The 26,983-nt window shown below is 38.3% G+C and overlaps 1 protein-coding gene across 1 annotated transcript in view; it reads right to left on the bottom strand.

Annotated features, from left to right (window-relative positions):
- Positions 1-1,483: 1,483 nt before the first annotated feature.
- LOC136877696 (cilia- and flagella-associated protein 91-like) overlaps positions 1,484-26,983 on the bottom strand; it is a 156,895-nt gene continuing 131,395 nt past the window's right edge. Inside the window, exon 14 of the mRNA XM_067151908.2 lies at positions 1,484-1,930. Within this exon, the coding sequence (XP_067008009.2) occupies positions 1,599-1,930 (332 nt within the window). The 3' untranslated portion in view covers positions 1,484-1,598. The remainder of the gene's footprint in view (positions 1,931-26,983) is intronic.

Below are 26,983 nucleotides of genomic sequence, written 5' to 3'. Positions count from 1 at the left end.
AATTTAGTAGCTATCTCTATTTATGCCATGGAAATATTCTGAGATAATGCTAAATCACACTACACTTCCTGGGAATTGTATCCAGTGATGACATATATACAACCTTAAAATTCCTCAAAAGTGACACATATAAAAATAAATACACTTTTAATCTAAAACAATTATCACACAGATTAATTACCACTGAATAACACTGCAAAGAATGCATAGAAAACATGGGATCTAAGAATAACCAATGTGTAGTACACTGTAGCCAACCATTAGGAAAATTATGAAAAAGAAAAAACCTTGTTCCAGTTAATTTGCACAGTACTGTCCAGCTCCATGGCTAAATGGTTAGCGTGCTGGCCTTTGGTCACAGGGATCCCAGGTTTGATTCCCAGCAGGGTCGGGAATTTTAACCATCAGTGGTTAATTTTGCTGACACGGGGGCTGGGTGTGTGTGTGTTATCTTCATCATCATTTCATCCTCATCACGACGCGCAGGTCGCCTACGGACATCAAATCAAAAGACCTGCACTTGGTGAACTGAACATGTCTTCGGACACTCCTGGCACTAAAAGCCATACGCCACTTCATTTGCACAGTACTGTAGCACTTAAATGCATGCATCCTTCTCTAAGCAAAGCTCAACCCATACTGATTCAATAACACTCCTAATTCCTCATATTACATCAGAATCAGGTGATGTTATATTACAAATATCTTGTCACGGCCCTCATGATGCTCTGTTCCACTGAAAACAGAGGGAGTGCTTGTAGTAACTTTCTTGAAATTCATTAACGAAAAGTCTGTAGTAAAGTATGTGTATTTAAACATTTTGACATATAATATTTCTAGGCTTCTGGGTTGGGGGATTAAAAAAAGAAAAAGATCCCAACTTGATATTTTTAGAGGTAGCGTAAAAGAGTTAGAGGTTTTTACCACTTTTCTGATAGGTTTTTCCAAGAACCTGCCACTTTAAGACTTTTTTCTTTTTTTTAATTCGCTTTGCCAAAGCTTTTGGAAAACATAAAAAAATGTTAAAATGTTCAGTAGAACTCTAGAAATAAGTGTTAGGCCTTTTATAAAATATTCATTAATAGAGGTAAACTGAATTCATTAAAAGTAGTATTATTTTATCACCACTACGGAATGGACATCAACATTCAAGAAACTCATTATAACTCTCGTATAATATGGTGGAGGTAATTTCACTATCATTAGAACTAAATAAATATGATATCCACCAAGCAGCATTGTAAGAGTTGCTGCTTTTCTTGTTGCAGGGCAAGATGGATTCAATGAAGACAGCTCGTGCACGCCTTAAGCAATACCCTACGTTGCTTAAAAAATGTACGATTTTCGTTAAACTGTATGCAGCTTGTGCAGCTGAAAATGATTTACCTAGGCACAAGAAGTGTGAAAAAGAATTTCAGAGCCTGAAGGCCTGCCTTACTATGGCAGCAAAAGCAGCTGGCAAACGCATCTAAATCATAAAATTATTTATGATTAATTATATATCTGACAGTATGAACAATAAAGTTTCAAAATATCTATAAAAGTGTATTGCACATAAAACATTATTTAAAATGTCAGCAGCAGATCAACGTAGAGCTCTAGTTATCTTCATCTTCTGATGTATCTGTAGATAAATGGTTATCAGATTTTTCTTCCAGCTCGTCCTCTGCCCGTACGCTGAACTCTCCTTGAACTTCCTGATCTTGTATGTTCTCTCCTTCTTGATCTTGTATAGTCTCTTCTAATTGATCTTGTATGGTCTCTCTTTCTTGAGCTTCCCACCAATCCTCAACCTCAACTTCTTCTTGCATATAAACTTCCGGTTCTTTATCTACTTCATCATCCTCCACTTCTGCTATTGTCTCTTCTAACCCCTCTTCTTCCTCCAATTCTTCTCTCTCCTCCTCTTCAACTGCAACATTTTCCATATCTGCAAACAAAATATAAGGCAAGATTTTAATAACTGTGTAATGGAGAGAATACATGAAAAAACTATAAAATATTATGAATTCATTACATTCTTTTCTGACCTCAAATTCCAGGTATGGAAACAACTTGTAGCCAACTTGACATTATACATTACTAGCTAATACCCATACTTCACTAAGCAATTCTATATTGTATACAAATGTCTAGGTGAATTACTGTACACATGTGAGTAAGATTTTATTAAATTGCATGTCTCTTAGTGTTAGTCAAGAAACACCACGGGGAGGTCCCAATACGTTGTTTCACATGTAAAGTCCAGGTTGGGAGGGTTTGATCATAATGGTGGACGCCTTTCATACTGCCATTCACAATCGAGTTGGGTATTTTTCGTTATAATGGTAGGGCCCCTTGTCTTCTGCCGATCACATTCTAGACGAGGAGTTTTCACTATAATGGCAAGTCCCTTCCATACTGCTGGTCAAAATCAAGTAGCGGTGTTATGGCAGGCCCACTTGTCAAATGCCAATCACACTTGAGATGGGGAGTTTTTATTACAATGGCAGGCCCCTTTGCCCACTGCCATTCACAATCAATTTGAGATTTTTCAGTACAATGACAAGCCCCCCTTTCCTACTTCCAGTCACATTCCAGTTGAGGAGTTTTTATTATAATGGCAGGCCCTTTCATACTGCCAGTCAAGATCAAGATGTGATGTTTCCATTATAATGGCAGGCCCCCTTGCCTAATGCCAGTCACAATTGAGATGGGAAGTTCTGATTATAATGGCAGGCCTCCTTGCCTAATGCCAGTCACAATCATATTGGGGTGCTTTTATTATAATAGCAGGCCCCCTTGCATACTGCCAGTTACAGTTGAATTGGAGTGTCTTAATAATAATGAGAGGCACTCTTCCCTGTTGCCATTTACAGTTGAGTTGGGGAGTTTTCATTATGATGGCAGGCCCCTTTGTCTACTTCCAGTCACTATCATTTCGGGAAGGCTTCATTATAATGGCAAGTCCCTTTTCTTACTGCCAATCACAGCTGAGTTGGGGATTTGTCATTACAATTGAAGTGCCTCTTTACTACTGCTTATCACAGTCAGGTTGGGAAGTTTTCATTATAATGGCAGGCTCCCACTTCCTACTGCCAGTCAAAATGGAGTTGGAAAGTTTTATTATAATGGCAGCCCCCTCCCTCCCACTGCCAATCACAGTCCAGTTGGTATTTTTCATTACCATGATAGGCCCCTCTTCCTACTGCTAGTCACAGTCGAGTTGGGAGTTTTCGTTACGATGGCTGGCCCCTGTTCACTATTGCCAGACAAAAAGAAATTGGGGAGTTTTCATTATAATGACAGTCCCTTTGCCTACTTTCCCCTCTGTGGGTGGAGGCAATAGAATAATACCCACAGTATCACCTTCCTGTCATAAGAAGTAACTAGAAGGGGTGCCAGGAACCCCTAATTTGGGAGTGCAGGTTGGAAACCACAGGACCCTTAGCTGAGTCCTGGCATTCTTCCACTTACTTGTACCAGGCTCCTCACTTTCATCTATCCTATCCTACCCCAACAGTATTAGGTTTCTGAGGCTTAGGTATCTTTCATTTTCACACCCTTCATAGCTCTTGTCTTTCTTTGGACAATACTTTCATTTTTCAAAATGTCAGATCCCTTCCATTTTTTCTCTATCTTTAATGTTAATAGAGGATGGTTGCCTGATTGTACTTCCTTAAAATAATAAGCACCACCACCACCATCTTGCCTATGCCCAGTCACAATCGACTTGGGCAGTTTTCATTATAATGTCAGTTACAGTTGAGTTAGGGATTTTTCATTACAGTAGAAGGCTCATTGCCTACTGCCAGTCACAATCGATTTGGGGAATTTTTATTACAATGGCAGGCCCCCATTCCTATTGCCACTTACAGTGTAAGGATACTAATAAATGGAATTGGATATGAAGCAATCTGTATAAAAGTATAATAATGAAAATAGACATGAATTAATGAGGCACTTCCAGGCATCCTAAAAACTTAAAACTTGGTATCAAACAAGTTGATGCCCTCAGAATTCCCAAAAGAATAAAAAAATTCCCAGAATTCCGAGGGAGCCAGACTGGGTGAGGGTTTAAAAATTGGGGCTCAGCATAAGAAAGCAACTGTAAGCATTTCTTTCACTCATTTGGTTGTATTTTTCCAAAGTGATTATGTATAGTTTTCATGGGCTTAAAAAGTTTCCTGAGTTTCCCAATTAAGTTTTAACATCAAACCCCTGGAAAATGTTGAGGCAAATTTTTGAGATATTAAGGATACTAATAAATGGACCTCGATGTGAAGCAATCTGTAAAAAAGTATAATAACAAAAATAGACATGAATTAATGAGGCATTTCCAGGGACCCTATAAACTTAAAACTTTTTACCAAAGAAGTTGATGCCCTCAGGATCCCTAGAAAAATTGTAAATTTCCAGATTACCCTGATGGAGCCAGGATAGGTGGCAACTTCAAACTTGGGGCTCAACATAAGAATGCAAGTGTAAGCATTTCTCACACCCAGTTAGATATATTTTTCCAAAGCAATGACATATGGTTTTCATGGGCTTAAAAGTTTCCTGAAATTGTAAATTAAGTTTTAACAACAAACCCCAAGAAAGTGTTGAGGGAAATGTTTGAGGTATAAATGACTAATAAATTAAACATGATGTGAAGCAATCTACATGTAAAAGGTTTAAAATGAAAATTGACATGAAATAATGAGGCACTTCCTAGTATTTTTACATTTAAACTTGGTACCAGGGAAGTTGATGCTCTTAGGTTCCCCATAAAAGTTGAAAATTTCCAAAATTCCCTGAGGGGTTCAGGCTGCAAGGTTTCAAAATTGGGGCTTTGCATAAGTACGCAAGTGTAAGCAATTTTTTCAGCCAGTCGGATCTTTTTCTCCAAAGCGATGAATTGTAGTTTTTGGGGGCTTGTAAGTTTTCCGAAAGTCCAAATTAATCTTTAACATCAAACCCCGAGAAGATGTTGAGGGACACTTTTGAGATATATAAGAGGGTAAATGGAAGTTGATGTGAATAAAGATGTTTATTTTATGGTTCTTAGAAGAACCCTATACATGTAAATTCACTTTGAAAAAATATATCCAATTGGGTGAAGGAAATACTTACACTTGAGTTCTTGCACTGAGCCCTAATTTTGAAACCCCCACCCAGCCTCACTTTCTAGGGGAATTATGGGAATATTTTATTTTTCTACGGATCCCGAGGGCATCAACTTCTCTCGTACAAAGTTTTAAGCACCTCACTAATTCATGTCTATTTTAATTTTTGTACTTTTGTACAGATCGCTTCACAATCGGTTCCATTTATTAGTATCCTTAATATCTTGAAACTTTGCCTTAACGTTTTCTCAGGGTGTGCTGGTAAAACATAATCTGGACTTTCAGGAAACTTTTAAGCCCATGAAAACTATAGGCCGTCCCTTTGGAAAAATATATCCAACTGGGTGAAGGAAATGCTTAGACTTGTGTTCTTGTGCCGAGCCTCAATTTTGAAATACCCACCCAGCTTAGCTCCCTAGGGGAAATCTGGGCATTTTTTATTTTTCTAGGGATCCTGAGAGCATCAATTTCTCTGGTGGTGGTGATGATTATTTTTTAAGAGGAAGTACAACTAGGCAACCATCCTCTATATAACACTAATCAGATAGAAAAACCTGAAGGGTTCCTACACTTTGGAAAATGAAGGTATCGGCCAAAGAAAGACAAGGGCCATGAAGGGCGTGAAAATGAAAGACTCCCTAGGATTCCCAAACCTAATACCATCGGGGTCAGAAAAGAACAAGAGTTGAGGATGGAAGGTCGGATAGGATAGATGAAAGTGAGGAACTTGGTACAAGTAAGTGGAAGTAATGCCACGACTTACCTAAGGGCCCTGTGGTCGCCAACCCACGATCCCCAAATTCAGAGCCCCTGGGACCACTTTTAGTCACCTCTTACAAGGGGCAGGGGATAACGTGCGTGTTATTCTCAACTTCTCTGGCACCAAGTTTTAAGTTTGTAGGGTACATGGAAGTGTCAAATTAATTCGTGCCTATTTTCATTTTTATACTTTGTGGGAAATATCTACAGAGCGATCCAACTCTGCTAGTGATTCCATGAATAATTCCTGACTGACATCACCAGAGGAGACATTTCACAGTGAAGTTTGTTTTTAATGCTTCCTTTGTTTTATGTTGACATTCACTTCTTTGCATTGTTCTATACATTGTACATCTAACTTACTTGATTGCTGAATAAAATAACTCGCCACAATTTTTTTGCTAGTGTCTTTACGTATCACCGACACAGACAGGTCTTATGGCGACATTGGGATAGGAAAGGGCTAGGAGTGGGAAGGAAGCAGCCATGGCCTTAATTAAGGTACAGCCCCAGCATTTGCGTAGTGTGAAAATGAGAAACCACAGAAAACCATCTTCAGGGCTGCTGACAGTGGGATTCGAACCCACTGTCTCCTGGATGCAAGCTCACACCTGCATGCCCTTAACAGTATGACTAACTCACCCGCTATGTCACAAATTACTAAAGATTATGGGCCCAGGATATTTCTAAAATACGACATAAGTAAATTAGTTTCTGTCACGCACGCAAATCAGGTAAGTCTCAAAGGCTTGTTTCCTTGATCAAAGTATCGCCGCACACTGAGAAATGAGTGCCGCCGGCATGAAATTCGAAGTATTGAACCACCACCGTCTCTATCCTCTTATACTGCTTTCTCTATGCCACTGAAATGAAATGAAATGGCGTATGGCATTTAGTGCCGGGAGTGTCTGAGGACATGTTCGGCTCGCCAGGTGCAGGTCTTTTGACTTGACGCCTAGTTTAACACAGGAAGGTGCGAATACCAATATTTCTTCAAGTCGCCGTAAGAGTGCAGTTGGAGACACACAATCTTCTGTATGATTGATGTATGCACATGTGTGAAAAGCTAAGTTACTTTGTACAATGAGTAAACATGCCTGTTCACTTCCATTTGTACAAGTAATATTTTATAAAGAACTGTGAAATGAATTTATCATGTTGTGCTTAAGATATTTTAAAAGTAACTTTAAAGTATACTTGTTTTCTTCCGTTTGTGCAAGTTTGTTTGCTTTTTTTTTGTTTGTTTTGTTTTTGCTTTTGTTTTTCTAGAACTGAAACTTCAGATATTTTCCCGGAATATTCAACTGTTGTGTACCATTTTGCAAATCTCGACAAAGTGGTCCCCAGCCAGAAGAGACACGATTCCATGAAATACCTTCTAGAAGGGAATTAAGAGAAAAGTGGCTGTCGGCTATTTACAGGCATGGTCCTAGTAAAGGATATCCTCAGATTACTCTCGCATCTGTAGCCTTTACAGCTTTACAACTTTACTCCATATTTCAGAAGGTGATTAAAGCCGTGGAGGATAGTGGATTCCTTGTGATAAGAATTGTGACGGACAATCACAAAACAAACGTCTTCATGTTTAGATATTTTGGACAATCTCAAATGTTGTTCTTGTTGTTGTTTGTTGTTTGAATCATCAGTTCATAGACCAGTTTGATGCAGCTTTCCATGCCACCCTATCCTGTGATAACCATTTCATTTCTACGTAACTATTGCATGCTACATCTGCTCTAATCTGCTTGTCATATTCATACCTTGGTCTACCCCTACTGTTCTTACTGCCTACACTTCCTTCAAAAACCAACTGAACAAGTCCTGGGTGTCTTAAGATGTGCCCTATCGTTCTATCTCTTCTTCTCGTCAAATTTAGTCAAATGGATCTCCTCTCACCAATTCGATTCAGTATCTCTTCATTTGTGATTTGATCTATCCATCTCACCCTCATCATTCTTCTGTAACACCACATTTCAAAAGCTTCTATTCTCTTTCTTTCTGAGCTAGTTATCATCCATATTTCACTTCCATACAATGCCATGCTCCAGATGAAAGTCTTCACAAACATCTTTCTAATTCCTATATCAATGTTTGAAGTGAGCAAATTTCTTTTCTTAACAAAGCTCTTCCTTGCTTGTGCTTGTCTGCATTTTATGTCCTCCTTACTTCTGCCATCGTTAGTTATTTTACTACCCAAGTAACAATATTCATCTACTTCCTTTAAGACTTCATTTCCTAATCTAATATTTCGTGTGTCACTTGCCTTCGTTCAACTGCACTCCATTACCTTTGTTTTGGACTTATTTTCATCTTGTACTCCTTACCCAAGACTTTGTACATACCATTCAGTAGCTTCTAGAGATCTGCTGCAGTCTCAGATAAAATAACAATTTCATCAGCAAATCTCAAGGTTTTGATTTCCCCTTCTTGGATTGTGATTACCTTTCCAAATTCCTCTTTGATTTCCTTTATAGCCTGTTCTATGTAAACCTTGAAAAAGGAGTGGGGACAAACTGCAGCTTTGCCTCACTCATTTCTGGATTGTTGCTTCTTTTGCAAAGCCCCCAATTCTTATCACTGCAGACTGATTTTTATACAGATTGTAGATAATTCTTCATTCTCGGTATCTGATCCCAATCACCTTCAGAATCTTAAATAGCTTGGTCCAATCGACATTATCAAATGCCTTTTCTAGATCTATGAATGCCATGTACATGGGCTTGTGCTTCTTAATTCGATCCTCTAAGATCAAACGTAAAGTCAGGATTGCTTCACGTGTTCCCACATTTCTTCTCAAGCCAAATTGATCTTCTCCCAACTCAGCTTCAACTTGTCTTTCCATTCTTTTGTAAATAATACATGTTAAAATTTTGGTGACATGAGATACTAAACTATTGGTGCAGTAGTTTTCACACTTGTCAGCACCAGTTTTCTTGGGAATAGGTATAATAACATTCTGCTGAAAATCGGATGGCACTTCTCCAGTCTCATACATGTTACACACTAAACGAAATAACCTTGCCATGCTGGTTTCTCCTAAGGCAGTCAGTAATTCAGAGGGAATGTCATCAATTCCAGGTGCCTTGTTTCTATTTAGGTTTCTCACAGCTCTGTCAAACTCTGACCTCAAAATTGGGTCTCCCATTTCATCAACATCAACAACCTCTTCTTGTTCCAGAACGAAATCATCTTCATCTTTACCTTGATACAACTGTTGGATATGTTCTTGCATAATCTTTTTTCTTTGTCTTCTTTCCCTAGAAGTGACTTTTCATCTGAGCTCTTAATATGCGTACACCTAGATTTCCTTTCTCCAAAAGTTTCCTTGATTTTCCTGTATGCAGCATCTACCTTTCCTAGGACCATATAACCTTCGACATCCTTGCACTTGTCCTTCAGCCATTCTCTCTTAGCTACCTTGCACTTTCTATCCACTTCATTCTTTAATCACCTGTATTCTTTTCTGACCTCTTCATTTCTAGCATTCTTGTATTTTCGTCATTCATCAATCAGGTCTAGAATCTCCTGAGTTATCCACTGGTTCTTAGTTGATCTTTCCTTCCTTCCTAACATTTCTTCAGTAGCCCTACTGACTTCATTTTTCATGACTGTCCAGTTTTCCTCTATTGTGTTTCCTTCAGCCTTTTCAATTAGTGCTTGTGCAATATGTTTCTTGAAACAATCCCTTTACACTCTTGTCTTTCAATTTGTCTAGATCCCATCTCGTTGCATTCCTTCTTTTCTTCAATTTCTTCAACTTCAGACAGCATTTCATGGCGAACAAGTTGTGGTCAGAGTCCACGTCTGCTCCTGGGAAAGTTGTGTATTCCAGCATCTGGTTTCTGAATCTCTGCCTAATCATAATTGAGTCTATTTGATACCTTTCAGTGTCTCCAGGTCTTGTCCACGTATGCAGCCGTCATTTGTGGTGTTTGGACCAAGTATGAGCAAGGACTAAATTATGACCAGTTCAGAATTCAACCAGCCAACTTCCTCTTTCGTTCCTTTGTCCCAATCCGAATTCTCCTACTGTATTACCTTCTGTTTCTTGGCCTACCACTGCGTTCCAGTCTCCCATCACAATTAGATTCTCATCACCTTTTACATATTGCATTAAATCTTCTATCTCTTCGTATATTCTTTCGATTTCCTCATCATCCGCTGAACTAGTAGACATATAGACCTGAACTACTGTAGTGGGCATTGGTTTGGCATCTATCTTTTCGACAATAACCCTTTCACTATGCTGGTCATAGTAGCTTACCTGCTGCCCTATCTTCTTATTCATTATTAAACCAACTCCTGCATTTCCCCTGTTTGATTTTGTGTTAGTAATTCTGTAGTCGCCTGACCAAAAATCTTTTTCTTCCTGCCAACGTACTTCACTTATACCAACTACATCTAACTTTAGTCTATCCATCTTCCTTTTCAGATTCTCTAACCTATCACAACGATTCAGACTTCTAACATTCCACGCTCCGACTCGCAGAATGTCAGTATCCATCTTCCAGATGATCACCCCCTCCTGTATAGTCCCCACCCGGAGATCCGAATGGGGGACTAGTTTACCTCCGGAATACTTTACCCAGCAAGAAGCTATCATCAGTACATCATTCGATCCGAATGGGGGACTAGTTTACCTCCGGAATACTTTACCCAGCAAGAAGCTATCATCAGTACATCATTCATACAGAGAGAGCTGCATGTCCTTGGGAGTTAGTTACGGCTGTAGATTCTCGTTGGTTTCAGTCGTGTAGCAGTATCAACACAGCTAAGCCATGTTGAGTATTATTGCAAGGCCATATCAGTCAATCATCTAGACTGCCGCCCTTACAACTTCTGAAAGGCTGCTATCCTCCTTTCGATGAACCATTCGTTAGTCTGGTCACTCAACAGATACCCATCCAATATGGTTGCACCTGTGGCTCGGGTATCTGCTTCATTGGGAGACGCAAGCCTCCCCACCACGGCAAGGCCACGTGGTTCGCAGGGAAGGAATCTCAAATATCCAAATGATACTGTCCCGATCAACGAGAAACACAAAATCGAGTCCTAATTTGTGGGTACCTGGTCCGTGTTGTTGAAGACAGGATGGAGTGCGACATTTGAGTCAGCAACATCTCACTGCCTAGTGCTTTGACACCAATAAATGGAACTGATTAGCCTCTGTATCGGACAGAGGAGGAGTTTGATACCCCAAACCTTGTTTTGTTGCTCTGATGAAGCATCTGCAGGAGTTGGTTGAAGCTGCTACGCCCTACTGTCAGAAGTTCTTCAAACTTACGAGCATAATACGAGGACTTGCCACTTCTTCCCTTTTAGAATATGTTCTGTTACAGTGTAAGGTAAAAGAATATCAGTAAACTATTAGTAATATTATCCTAATCAAGTTTGTAAGACCTCTATTAACTGATATTGTGTTGGCAAGAACACAAAACGTTAGCCTCCGAGTGTATCACTCCGTGACTTCGTCCAGGAAAATCTTTAAATTGTGACATGAAGAGGCCAACTATGACTTCATACAGGTAATATTATCGATATTTAATATTACTAATGTAATTTACGAGCTTCAGTGAACATATGACTATACTGCATAGTGTTTTGTATTTATATCCTCTTTGGTCCTTATCAAGAATGATGCGTGGGGTTATGTCAGCGGGACTAAAAAGAAGCCTGAAACAATGATGGACAATGCCACAGCCATGCGGGCATGGGTTTAAGGCGACTTAAAAGCAGACGTCATTCTCGATATGTGCCCGTCCGAAATTAAACAGGTCAAAGGATGTGAAACCTCTCGTGCGGTATGGGTTAGGTTGGAGGAAATTTACCAATCTAAAGGACCAGTCTGGAAAGCAGCCCTCGTCATTTTATTGACGTCGTAGACAAGTTGACGGAGATGGAGGAAGAAATAAATCATGATCTTCTTGCTGTTATGTTGCTGCAGAGCTTGTCGCAAAGGTTTTAAAACTTTCCCTGTGCCATTTTATTGCAGGACAATTTGCCGACTCCAGATATCTATGAATCAAAATCAGCAAGACGTTCGATGCACGTAAAAATGCCAGTCTAATTCAGTGCAGCAAGCGATGGTTGCTGGTAAGGCTGCGAAAAATAATCAAGGTCGTGGGGAAAAGTCAAAGGAGAAGAACGACACGAACAAAATGGACAAGCAGATGAAGTGCCTCAACTGCAGAAAAACAGGGCGGTGTAAAAGTGACTGTAGAGCACCGAAGAAAACTGGTGAACAATCTGCCAGCAGTGTTGATCATGTGCGTTTGTATGTTCTGAGAGACATGACGTCGACTCATACGCTTCAAATTATGAACGCAGTATCCAGTATTCAGGAGATAGTGGGTTCGAACCCCACTGTCGGTAGCCTGAAGATTGTTTTTCGTGATTTCCCATTTTCACACCACAATACTCTGTATGTTGTACCTTAAATAAGGCCACAGCCGCTTCCTACCCACTCCTAGCCCTTTCCTGTCCCATCGTCGCCATAAGACCTATCTGTGTCGGTACGAAAATAAAGCAACTTGTAAAAAAAGAAGTAATGAACAATGCATATTGTGATACCTGGTGTATTGACAGTGACTGCATATCTCATAACGTATATGTAAAGACATTAATGCATTAGCAAAAATTGATCAAGAGGGACTTGCCAACTGTGCACATGTTGATATTAAGGCAAAAGGTTCTTTTCAACCTTCACAAAGGTAAATGATGAGGTCAAAATGATAGATTCCCGAAATACTCTGTATGTGCTGGATTTGCGCTAACATTTAATATCAGTGAGCAAAATCACAGATAAAGGTTATGACGTCATATTCAAGAAAATGAAACCCGAAGTTGTGGACAGCAATGGACATGTACTCCTGACCGTGAATTGTATGAACGGCCTGTATTATTTTCGAGGGCACAGTAGCACCGAGTGCAAGAACATCGCTAAGGATGCAAGGTAGGGGAAGTTCCAAAGAAGAATTCCCTAGAAATTAGGCATATCTGACTAGGACATTTAAATATCCATAAACTCTGTAAAGGTGAGACGACCGAGCTTGACAGCTGCAATCGCTTAAGTGCGGCCAGTATCCAGTATTCGGGAGATAGTAGGTTCGAACCCCACTGTCGGCAGCCTTGAAAATGGTTTTCCGTATTTTCCCATTTTCACACCAGGCAAATGCTGGGGCTGTACCTTAATTAAGGCCATGGCCGCTTCCTTCCCACTCCTAGCCCTTTCCTGTCCCATCGTCGCCATAAGACCTATCTGTGTCGGTGCGACGTAAAGCAACTAGCAAAAAAAAAAAGTGAGATGAAGGGAAGTCTGCAAGGGATAACAATAAAAAATGTCAACAAGGAATTTGACTGCAGAGTCTGCTTGCAGGGGAAAATGAGCTGACCACCGTTCCCGAAGACATTCGAGAGAAAGTCAGCCATGGGTGACCTAGTGCATTAGGATGTTTGCGGCCCAATGCGCATTCCCTTACACAGCAAAAATAGATGTTTTTGCGCGTTCATTGATGACTACTCCAGATGGTGCAAAGTAAAGTTCATTAAAAATAAAAACCAAGTACTTAGAGAGTTCAAAATTTTCAAATCTATTGTGTACACACAACAGGGGAAGAAAATCAAGTGTCTTCAGTCTGATAGTGGATTAGAATTCATGAACTGAGATACTGACGAACTATTTGAGAAACATGGGATGTCCCAACAACTGACAGTCCCCTACAATCTCGAACAGAATGATGTCGCTGAGAGACGCAATAGAACACTCATGGAAATGGCAAGATGTCTGCTAATACAATCAGGGTTGCTATCAGCATTTTGGGAGGAGGCAGTTAACACTGCTAACTGAAACAGGTGACCCACGAAAAAATTGGAGGGGAATACACCATACAAGCTTTGGCATGGCAAGCCCCCTGATATGACTGACTTCAAGCTGTTCGGATTCGAAGTGTTCATCATGGACAGGTCACCTGGGATAAGTAAGCTCGAGCCTGTCCGGCTCCGTGGTGTAGGGGTAACGTGTCCGCCTGTCACCCGGCGGCCCCGGGTTCGATTCCCGGCTGGATCAGGGGTTTTTAATTGTAAATTATTAATATCTAAGAACCTTATTTCTTGGTGAAATAAAACTGTTGATTTCGGTGTTAATAATGACACTATTTTGGTAGGTATTTCATGAAATAAAACTGCCATACTGATCGATGTTTCTTGTGAAATCTTACTTATATTATGGGGTAAATCTAACTAATTTTGTGATAAGGGTTTTTAACGTGAACTCTTACAATGTGTCCTTGTTAATAAATCTTAGAATAACCAAATATACAAAATGTTATAGAAATAAAACTATAAATCACTGATACCTCAAAATGAAGTTAGGTGATCTGCCCTGCAATATGAATTTATGAATAGCCTACATTATTTTATATGTTGAATTGTCTCCAAAGTACAAACTAGGCATAATTTCAACATTATCTGCATGCAGAGTTGTGCGACAGTTAGAAAGTAATTTTGTGTAAGAAAAGAAGCCCATCTCGCTGACCACATTAGACATTAGACGTCGAAAACCATAATGCTGGTGTTCGCTGACCGGAGATGAGAAGCTCAGACGTTTAAAGCGTTGGATTTATGAGTCCAAGTTGGCAGGTTCGATCCTGGCTCAGTCCGATGATATTTGAAGGTGCTCGAATTTATGTCAGCCCTGTGTCACTAGTTTTACTGGCACGTAAAAGAACTCCTGCGGGATAACATAAAAGTATTTAGTGGGGCGTAAAAACGATAACATTATTACTACTCAACCAGGCGATTTATTTACAGTAGACTAGGCCTACTAATACCGTCATATTTTACAATAAAGACAGTATTATTTATCTTTCCTTTTAATTACTCCACTTCCTTATGCCAGGATTAACCAATTTTTCTAGAGGAATGTTGGCTTGAATGAATGATTTTGTTGTGTCTATTACAAATTGCTCTCTATCACTTTTCAACTTCTTTGCGATGGGCAAAGTATCATTGGTTGTTAATTGCTGCATAGAATGTTCATTTGCTTTATTATTCTTCTTTTTGTGTTTCTCTGCAGTGTTTATCGCACGTGTCTTTTCGTTTCCATGTAACATGAACATTACAGTAGGTCCATTTACACATTAGAATCTTTTTTGCAGCACCAAAACGTACTCTCACTGCCAAAACGACCGGTCTTGTTACGACCACAACACCACAATGCTATTTGATGTGATCGATAACAGATATAGATTTTCATCGATTGGGTTAGAGATTATTACAAGTAACAACAATCGGCTTTTGAATCTCCACTTGTACACGACAACACATTTAAATATTAGTTACGTCAAGAACATGAAAATGAAAATCGTGGGTCAAACAAGCTCCAGTTTTAATATCACCCCTTCTCAAGAAGAAAAAAGAAGATCCGTTTCATTTTATTTTTAGTTTTGAACATTTTAAGTTAACCAGAACTGCCAAGTTAAAACACATTCAATTTAAATTTATTTTTCAATCTTGACCAACCTACAATCAGTTCAAATCTCCACTTATTGTTGACGACACATCCTGTCACCAGACACGATACGTCAAGTACTTAATATGATATAGGGGTCACATAAACCCCGATTTGCAATCCTCTTCACCGAAAAGAAGATCCATTTTAGTTTTGGACATTTTCCATATTAAATAGATTAGGACCAAAAAACTTTACTGTATTGACTTATGTTTGTATATATTGTATATAATGTATATGATGTATATAGTGTATATATTAGTATGTTTATATTAGTTAAAAAGGTCCCAAACCTTGACCTAAAGGTTGTTTACAGGCTGAAGATGCCCAAAATAATGGGTGAAACATGTACCTGACCAAATGAGTCTACATAAAATCATGTAGATAATAACCACATTAAACGTGGAAAGTATTGAATAGGTGGTTTTTTATTTAATTATCCTTGATATCTATGGGTTAGAGATTACATAAAATCAGCTTCATGGTCCGTATCGCACTTCAATAGATTCACAATTAAGTATTTAATTTATTTTCCACCTAGTCGATACAATGATTGCTTAAGGCAATTTTTAATGGTCAAAAGTGGTACATGTTTCGTATATTATCAACATCTTCAGCCACATAACACTGTTTAGATGAAAAATATATAACATTGACAAAGTAATGCTTTAGAGGAAGTGTCCTTAAAATTAACATAAGATTGACAAGATTAAAACAAACTGAATACACATACTTCCAATACACAGTGCGCATCGCTTTGAGTGTGTTCGTGTAGAGAATATACAGTGCTATCAAGCAACTGAGAAGAAAAATACAATAGTAAAGTTGTCAGAAGCATTTAAACGTTTATTGGGAGCTTTTCCGTTACTATTTCGCACTTATCGTACCAAGTGGGGTATATTTCATTATTATTTGCGCAATTCGCGCAATAAATTGGATTTTGCGATATTTCGTGAGTTCATTTTGCTAAAATATGGTACTTTAAGTACCTAGAAGGTGAAAAAAATGTGTGCGTATCGCTCTTACCAAGAAATACGGCCCCTATTAATATCCCTTGCCTGGGGACTGGGTTTTTGTGTCGTCCTTAATGTTCCTTTCCTCACGTTCAGCACTCTACACTTCTGCAATTCCACTTACACGCAGGTTCCTATCACATGGCAAAATAGTGGCAAAAGTTCTACAGAGATCAACGCCACAAACAAATATAATTTTTTTTTAAACAAGCTTGAGCCTCGCTCCATGAAAGGAATCATTGTAGGATACAGCACAGAAACAAAGGGGTATCAGGTCTGAGTTCCGAGCAAGGGTAAGATCATAGTGTTAAGAGACGTCAAGTTCCTGGGGAAGTCGCTTATGCAGTCAAGCAACGAATGCAGAGATTTCAAGCCAGAGGAATTGACTTCAGGAGAACCATTCAGCAACGAATGCGGAGATTTCGAGCCAGAGGAAGTGACTTCAGGAGAACCGTTCAGATCGCTGAACGACAACAATATAGCAGAGAACCTATCCATGGAAATCAATCTCAATTGCTCTAAAGGATAAGACGTAGATGCCAAAGTCTTCGATCAACAAGGCAACTTTGAAGCAGAAGATTTGCACCAGAAGGATTTTCTCGGTTTCCCTGCAGAGAAACCATCTAGATGCCAACCCAGAAAAAGACGTAAGATTTACACCGGACGACCAGGAAGACCCCATTTTGATCATGGTGACAGAGCACTGATAGATTGCGAAGATGAAGAGGAGACAGACTTCGCATATCTGACCGAGATCCTTATCTCACAGGCTCTGTCTGGTGCACAATCATGTGAATGGCTAGAAGGCTTCACAAATTAAGTCAATAGGTCATGAAAAACAAGACACGAGACATGGTATCAAGGTCCGTAGCCAAGGATGTGATTGAAAGCTATTTCGTTCTGCAAAATAAGTACGGAAAGGATAGACTTTTGGAGAAGAGCCCAGATTGTTGCAAAAGGGTACTCCCAACGTTTTGGGAGGGATTATCATGAAACTTTTGCCCCAGTTGCTCAATTAGATCCAATTCATTTAGCCATCGCATATGCAGCATAGAACAGGATGAATATTCATCAGTATGATATCGCTGCAGTCTATCTCAATGGTGCCATGGACGAGGATGTTTTTATGAAGTTGCCTAACGAGACGGAAGAAGTGGTAAGTTTATTATGCTCTCTGAGTGAATTTCGACAGAGAGGTAAAGTTTAACAGTTTACCAACTGAAGTGCAGTAATAATAGCTTTTTAAGATTTTGATTCAATACTGTACAATAAAACTTTCACCAAAGGAATGATATTACACATGTATTACAAATAAATAGTGTGATTATACAATTAAAAATCATACCCGGCCGCTGGGAAAAATTCCTGGCCACAACTCTAGCCTTCCTTCTTGTGATCTCGCTGTTTGCTCTGTACTTGTTCCCATTGTTGTCCTGTTTTCTGGGTGGTATACGAGATCCCAGGTCTTATTTTTTAGAATAGAAACAAATTTATCTGTCATCGTCAGCAACCATTCATTTTTCTCTGGACCTGAAAATACCATCTGAATTGGAACCTCAGACAAACATACCAAATCAATTTGTCCTCCATCGTGTTCCCGGTAAAGCTTTCGAGGTCTGCCTCGTGTTCCTGAACGAATCAGTTTTTGTCTCCCTGGAACATGTCGAGATTGTCGTAGTTCTGGTTCTGGGTCATTTTCAAAACCAAGAAATTCCTCTTGAACTATCTGAATCTTTGATACTTTATGTATGTTCTGTGCGACTAGGAGTTATGTTTACATTGATGAAACAATCAACCTGCTTTGGCTCTGTATTGGGATGATTGTCACTGACGTGCTTTTGCTGAAGAAATATGTTTGTGTGCTGACTTGGGAAAATATCAGGAATATATTTGGTCTTTTCTATCTCCTTTCAAAAACTTGACATCACGTGAGATTTCCACTTTTCGTTCCTGTGGAATCCAAATTCTGAAACTGTTCTGCATACCTAAGGAATATGCCCTAAGGCATAAGGGTCAAATTTTCCCACATTCGATGATCGATTTAGGCAGTAGGTTTCACATCCAGTTTCTTTTTCATTTACAAACATTTGGAACTTTTCCAGTTCAGGCTTCGTAAGGAGTTCACCCACCCAGTTTACTTGTAGGGCACCTGCTCCTAATGTAATTCGCTGTTGCAACAGCCTCTGCCCAGAAAGAAGAAGGAAGTCTGGACTGCATTAATAAATATCTGGCCATCTCAACGAGTGCATGCTTTTTCCTTTCCGCTACTCTATTTTGTTCTAGGTTACGTGGAATCGTCAGGCGTCATAGGATCCCAGAGCTCTTCAACAATGCGTTGAAATGAAAATTCACATACTCTGTACCATTATCAGATTATAAAATCTTTGTGTTTATCTGTGCTTCCAAACATTTTCTGAACTCCTGTACCTCATTAACGACTTAATTTTTCTGACGAAGGAACTTCACTTCGCACCATCCAGTCGCATCATCGACGAATGTTATGAAGTAACGTGCATTTCCATTAGAGGAAACTCTCATAGGGCCACAAATATCAGAGTGAATCAGCTTCCCTGGTTCCATTCTCCTATCGGACTTCTTCGGAAAAGTGGTACATGTAATCTTTCCTTGGAGACAGATTTCAAATTCAAAATCCTCTTCAGTGTCGATGACTTCAATTCCTCTATACTTTTATTCTTCACTGCTTTACATAGATCCATTATGTTTAGATGTCCCAATTGAATGTGCCAGTCTATAATAGACCCTATTTGTTTATCTTCAGCTCGGGCAATTTTTCCCCGTTCTTCGGTATACGACCCATTAACGTAATAAAGTCCGTCTTTTCTGTGTGGGACAAACAAGGTACTATTGTTTGCATCCATAACTTGAGTAATATTTTGTAAACACTACGTGGTGACCCCTGTCTACAATCTTCCCAATTGTAGATTAGTACGCATATAAGGCACGTATAATGTATCGCATAGGTTGAAACTTTCATCATGACCACCAACGCTCACTGACATAGTCCCAACATATTTTGCACTTATTTTTGTTGTGGAACTGTTTGCTAATTTTAAATTGTCAGAAACATCAGATTCTACTAGTGGAAAATAGTCCAGATTTTTATACATGTGTGATGTACAGCCGCTGTTGAGGCACTATACTTTATCTGCATCACAGTCCGTCATGAACTTGCATGAGTTCAATTCTGATGTCACATATAGAGAGGTACTTTCTTTGGCCTTGTCAGCATTGTCTTGATCATTTTTACTCGATTTACTGTACTCCTTTGCCTTATTACCTATCTTTTTACAACGATAGCAAGTAAGAAATGTGGATCCTCTTTTACCGCCTTTATCCGTCTTGCTCGTGAGCTTTCTATAATTCTTGTTCTTGTATTTTCATTCAACAGGCATAGTTTTGTATCACGCTGTTTCGGTCAATGCTCCTAGCATCACATAAACCTCGGGCTTTGGAAGTTTGTTTCAAAACTGACTGCCAGGCTATACAGAAGTAATATGGATAACAAATTGTTGTGACATTCAAGGGAAAATAGAATGTATTAATAAACACAGGTGATAATGTATTCTATTTAATAATACATGATATAACCAAAGACTTCATTTTAACGATACGTATTGTTGCACACTCCGTTCTTTTCATGGAATGTCGATTGAGCGTAGCAGGTAAAGAGTCTATAATACACAGTCCATAGTGATTCTCCCATGTTTATATTTTAACCTCAAGACGTAGTTTTTCAGGTATTTTGACTGTCTATGTAACCTTGTGGAGCTGCGCAGCACTGCTTCTTGAGTAACAGCCAACTGTGGCAGTGCAGGAGGTGGGACTGTCTCTATGGGTAGGTCAGGTAGCACCATCGAGGCTAGGGAATGACCAGCAATTGTCACCAGATTTCCAAACTCAGACTGTTGTGAGGACAGCTGGTTCTTCGTTTCTGGGTCTCCTGGAGTGTCTGGATAAATGACACAAAAGTCTTTTTCACATTTGTCTGGCGTAGCTGATCAATGTGTTTTTTGAAAATGAAACCATTGTCCAGTTCGATTAAGTAATGGAGATGGCCATATTTTCGGACAGCACATCCTGCTTTCCATGAAACTTTATTATTGGGGCAGTAGCAAGCAATTACACGGTCTCCTACGCTTAATTGTCGAGTCATCTGTAATGGACATTGTGATTTTTCAACATGTACAGGTCTAAAGGCATCCAATGTGATCCTTATATGTCTGTTAAGAAACAGTTCAGGCAGAGATTTTCCGTAAGCCATTGATGTTGCTCGATAATGAAAAAGTATTTCACCTACATTCTGGCGAACTGATAAAGGCTCATCAGGCCATACCAGCAATCTATTTCTGAATTTGTAGCTACGTTAAGAAGTGCATTGGTGGATTGCGAATTTATATCACCGTGCGATTGCAAGGCATTGGTTACAGACGTTTTCCTCTAACTGATTTAGGTCGTCTCTGAGATGATCATTGTTTTGAAATGGCGCACAATCTGGAGTAGTGTGGCTGCTGAAAATTATGAGTAACCTTGTTGATTTCAGTTGTTGAGTTAGTGGAAGGTATCTTCTGAGCTGGTAGCTGAGAGTCATTTTTTGATGTTTCAAGCGAAACTGCTTTAGCAACAACTTCCTTAAATTCACGTGTACTGGACTGTAGCAACTGCTCCTGTATGCTATTTTCTTTGATTCCACGTACAAATTGAGCTCTGATGATATCTGACATTGTTTCACTGTCACGTTCTTTCCATTCTGTAATAGCAGCCGCGTTCTCAGTGGCTGGTTCAGGATTAACCTTCGTCCCAGCTACATTGCCCATGTACGATTTTTTACAACACAGCCTTCACGTTAATTTTTCACGTGTCAAAGTTATCCTTTGACAACACCTCGATGAGCACCATACTTGAAGTGTACATCTTCAAATACTATTTCTTCGCAGAAGACATTTGGTTAAACATTTAACTCAACCTCGTCATCCATGCGTGACACAATATTTCCATGTGTCTATTTTTTTATGTATTTTATCACTATGCATTTAATCACTATCCAAATATGCATCCAGAGCCCATAACCTGTTGAAAAGGCACAGCGTTTTGGAAGCCGGAGGAGTCATGGGACATTTATTAGTTCAACCGTTAGATGTTTTAAAACTATTTATTTAAAACAAAAAACATTACATTAATTAATTATCAACATGAATTATTTTTGCATTAATTGCATTATTTTTTATTATATTTTAATATTTATATTTTAATTATATTGTTACTTTCAATGTTTAAGATACCAGGTTGGTTGATGGTACAGATAACATTAAAACAATGTAAAACAAACTAATTTTTCCTTACAGAGCTTCTGGATAAAGCATATTACAGTAAGTATCCTTCCATTTGGAGCTAAAATGTATAGTGTGTTTGCCTTTCCAACTCTTGAATAAACCACTTACAGTTGACCATGGGAGAAGAATGGTTTCTGAAGATCAAGTCCTACCACTTTGAGTGATTGTCCTTGTGTTTTGTTGATGCACATAGCCAAACTCAAACAAAGGAACTGCAGACATCTAAACTGAAACGGTATATCTGAAGAGATGATTTAAATCCGAGGAATGGATGCTACTTCACCCGTGGCATGTCCAGTCATGTTAGTGGCTTCAGTAATATTCGGCATCATTTTCTTGACTGAGAGTCATGTTCCATTGCAGAGGGAAGGAGATTTCATATTTCCAAGAAGGATAATCGGTGCCACAATCAGTCGTCTGCTCCAAGATGTTTGAGGGTACTCCAGATAACTCCAAGTTGTTCAAAAGTTCTATTGTGTAGGTGACAGTCTCATCTGTATTACATGTCATGTCAATAGACTTGTAAATTTATAGAACACTGGATACTGTACAATTCTTGTAAAATTAATTTGTCGATAGTGTTGACAGCTTAATTTCTTAGAGCACTCTTTGACACAGCCATATGTGATCAGTGAACTGCCCACGTATGTTAAAAATGTAAGCTCTGCATGCTACAGATTTAGCTAGGCATCGCACACAGTATCACGGACTGAATATGACTCCTCGTGTCGGTGACCGAAAATGCCTCCTTGATTGATATATGTATTACTACTCCTTGTTTATTATTATCTAACTTATGTACCTACTATATGTTTCCTCTAAATAAAATCAAAATATAAGATTGAGTTACTTGAAAGAAAATGTGGTTCACGTTTTATTGCTGGTATAGCAAAATCTTGTATTAGCTAAAATTTTAAGTGAATGAAATGAATATCGGGTAAATATAAATAAAGAAATGAATAGATAAATAAGTAATTAAAATGATTAATTTAATATAAATAATTAATGAAAGAAGGTCACCTGTATAAAGAATCATCTAAGAATATGCTTATGTTAAAAATTTCAGACTGGGCGAGTTGACCGTGCGGTTAGGGGCGCACAGCTGTGAGCTTGCATCCAGGAGATAGTGGGTTTAAACCCCACTGTTGGCAACCCTGGTTTTCCGTGGTTTCTCATTTTCACACTAGACAAATGCTGGGGGGCTGTACCTTAATTAAAGCCATAGCTGCTTCCTTCCCACTCCTACGTCTTTCCTATCCCATCGTCGCCATAAGACCTCTCTGTGTCGGTGCAACGTAAAGCAAATAGCAAAAAAATAAATAAATAAATTCAGATGTCTGCATGCTGTAGATTTGGCTGGGCATCACACACATACACACCAACAAACACTTCCAGATATGACAAACTGAACTTGGTTACCCAAGAAGGGGATGGGAAGGTCCACCTATTCAATACCAATTAGATTGATGTTATTATCCTTATTAAATATTGGGACTAGTTTTGACTCTATGATATTGGGTCGTCTTCAGCCATAATCAAAAGATGGAAAAGATAATAAATGCAGTTACAAACCCCATAAGATATTATTATTTGTGTGTCTAAACTTGTTAACATAACATGTTGTAATTACATATGAGTAGTAATCATATATATTGTTTACATATCTGTTTGGAGTTTAATGAGGTAACATGACCTCACTGAAAAAATTAGAATCTTAACATAAAACAGTATGAAAGAACTTGTGGATCAAATATGTCCACCACATACATGGCAAATATCCAACATCAACACTAATGCAAGACTCAGAGTACATATCAGTGGACATCGTAATAATTACACAATAATATAAGAAATCATTTTAAATGTGTCATTTTAATTCTTTTCTAATTATGCAGTGTTTACATCCTTTTGTACTGTCTTACATCAGTATTCTAATCTTTTCAATGAGGTCAACTTACCCCATTAAACTCCTCATGCATGTGTGAACTATGCAAGATTTAGAACACATACCAAAGGACATCATATTAATTATGCAACAATAGAAGAAATTTTTAATGTGTCATTTTAATCCCCTTTCTTAATTGTATAGTGTTCACATTCTTTCGTACTGATTTGTATTGAAACTTTAATTTTTTCAGTGAGGTCAAGTTACCTCATTAAACTCTGAATACATATCTAAACAACATCAACTTGGTAACGACTCATGTGTAATTACAACATGTTATGTTAACAAGTTTAGACACACAAATTGAAATATCTTATGGTGTTTGTAATTGCATGTATTATCTTTCGATCTTTTGATTATGGCTGAAGATGACCCAGTATCATAAGGTCAAAATTAGTCCCAATATTTAATAATCAATAATAAATAATCCACATCAACCTAATTGGTATTGAATAGGTGGACCTTCCCATCGCCTTCTTGGATAGTGATCAATTGTCAATACGGACCACAATGAAATTTATTACTTATGATCTGAATATGGTTCCTCATGTCAGGGACCAAAAATGGCTCCTTGGCATATAATACTTATCTTATGTATGTTGCCTAGCAACAGTGAAGCTATACATTTAATCCTGGTGACAGCACATTGGTCTGTCATATCCCAATGCATGTTTTCTGGCGGTTTTTTGTTCATAACTCCCCAACGATGTGAAAATGAAAAATTTGGCTTCAAGGTGTATTTGAACCCACTTCCATCCAACTATTTTAAAGATTTCAGATCTCTGCATGCCATAGATTGGGCTGGGCATCACATACACACACAGACAAATGCTTCTTTTTATTATAAATAATAATAATAATAATAATAATAATAATAATAATAATAATAATAATAATAATAATAATAATAATAATAATAATAATAATAATAACAATAATAATAATAACAATAATAATAGAAGAATATTTTTCATTTTGTGTTAATTTGATCAGTAGACAATATAGTCCCACAATGTATTGATTGATAGTTTAGAACTTAATATTACTTTCATTACATTAGTCAGTCCATGTTGTTTCCCTTCTTCACAGTGTTCTGCAAACAAACAAACAAACAAACAAACAAACCATACTATCTCAGAAAATACTTTAAATACCTCTCCCCTTCAGGAAGAACTCCCTCAAGATCATCAACACAATCCTTCTTGCCCATTCCCATTCATCACAGTAACACATACAGTAGGTCACAGGCCATAGGCTGGTTATGCAGCCCTCCATGCCACCCTATCCTATGCTAAACTTTCCATTTCAACATAACTGCTGCATCCTACATCTGCTATAATCTGCTTGTCATATTCATACCTTGGTTTACCTCTACCATTCTTACCACCTACACTTCCTTAAAAAACCAACTGCATAAGTTCTGGGTGTCTTAAGATGTGTCCTATCATTCTATCTCCTCTTCTGGTCAAATTGAACCAAATTGAACTTCTCTCACCAATTCGATTCAGTATCTCTTCATTTGATTCGATCTATCAGTCTCATCTTCAGAATTCTTCTGTAAATAACAACTCATTTATACCTGTTACCATATGTTGTTGGAACTCAATCCCAGCTGAAATTAGAGACACAGACAATCCAAGACTATTGTAACCGGAATCAAGAAATATTACGCCTACACATACTAATAATAATAATAATAATAATAACAACAATACAAAAATAATAAAACGAAAGTAATAAAACCGAACTAGGAAATAATAATACTAACACTTAGTAATCTGAACAGGGGAATCGTAAAATGACACAGTAGCGGCGGCTATACTCAAAACTTGGAAATACGACGGTAGATACACAACATCAAACCATATGCGAGGGGAAACTTACAGGCCTAATAATGGCAACTAAAGAAGGGATTGTGGAAGGTGCAGGATCCCTATTGATGTCCATGGGAAGGTATGACGTTATGGGGGAGAAAAGGTTCATGATAAATCACCCATCAGACAAATAATTATTGAGGAAATAGAGTAACGATTACAAATGAACAAATAAATGAATCGCAGATTAACTGATACTTGAGACACTAAAACAAAGGATGTTTAAGGCACTCTAATTAAGCTCTTTGGGCACGAACAAACTTTAACATAGAGGTTCACCTTAAAGTTAAATTTACAGAATGAAAAGAGGCATCTTCGAAAGAATCAAAAAAATGAATTACGCTATTCAAGAAAGAGTGTTACATTACTTACATTTACAAAATACTGAGTTAGAAAAGAAGATTTGCCTCTGAAAACAACACGTTGTGGACTAGCATAACAGCTAAGTCGTACTGATGCTCTATTTTGGTAAATGTGGAAAATATAGAGGAAACTCCGGCACACAAAATAAAATTGTACATATTTACGGAAGTTACATTAAGTGTGAAAAGTCCGAAACACAAGAATGCATTTAAATTAAGATAAGGCAATAACTGGGTGCTTACATTGAGAGACGCGTCCGCCCGCTGCAGTGATCCAAATTCTCGCACGTGCGAGGATCCAAAAACAGAAAATCATGCGATTACAAATAACCAATAACAACACTCCAGATTGCCACATTCACCAATGAAAAATCCTAATATTTTGGTCAATAGAAACACTTTTATTTTGGCCAATGACAAGGATTTTCTAGAATAATTCTTTCTGCTGAATTTGCATATTAGTAGATATTACAAAACGACAGGAAAGGGCCACTCATATGGGGCACACACTGCCTCACAAGTCATGTATAAAAATCAACATCCCTTTATATAATTTGCAGAATAATATACAATTTAAAACAGGAAATTTCAATATCCAGATCTCGTTGAACATAAATCTTCTTTATAGTCCATTTCTTCATAGGCCTAAATATTAATAATTTTTAAATATTACACACCATTGATTTTTCAAGTCTTTTTCTTGAGGTTTTCCGGAATGAAAAAGCTAAGTACAATAATTTCCTTTGCATAAACTCTTCAGTTCTGTAAATGTTTCTTTTGTTTACCCAAAATGATAAGACAAAATTTAAATAACTTTACATAACAAGGATTTCTGTGACATCACTGATTTATGTTCACTGCTGTTCAACAATGCTCACAACTATTTCAAAGGAAATGTTTAATCTATAATTATAAAGGGAAGTGTCTGTCTGTCTGTCTGTCTGTCTGTCTGTCTGTCTGTCTGTCTGTCTGTCTGTCTGTCTGTCTGTCTGTCTGTCTGTCTGTCTGTCTGTCTGTCTGTCTGTCTGTCTGTCTGTCTGTGCACGATGCCCAGCAAAGTCTGCAGCATGCAGAGAACTGAAAT

The sequence above is a fragment of the Anabrus simplex genome, chromosome 7, assembly GCF_040414725.1.
Source record: "Anabrus simplex isolate iqAnaSimp1 chromosome 7, ASM4041472v1, whole genome shotgun sequence".
NCBI classification, from domain to species: Eukaryota; Metazoa; Arthropoda; class Insecta; order Orthoptera; family Tettigoniidae; genus Anabrus; species Anabrus simplex.
The sequence above is the reverse complement of the archived record's forward strand: the minus strand, read 5'-3'. Positions and strand labels throughout refer to the sequence as shown.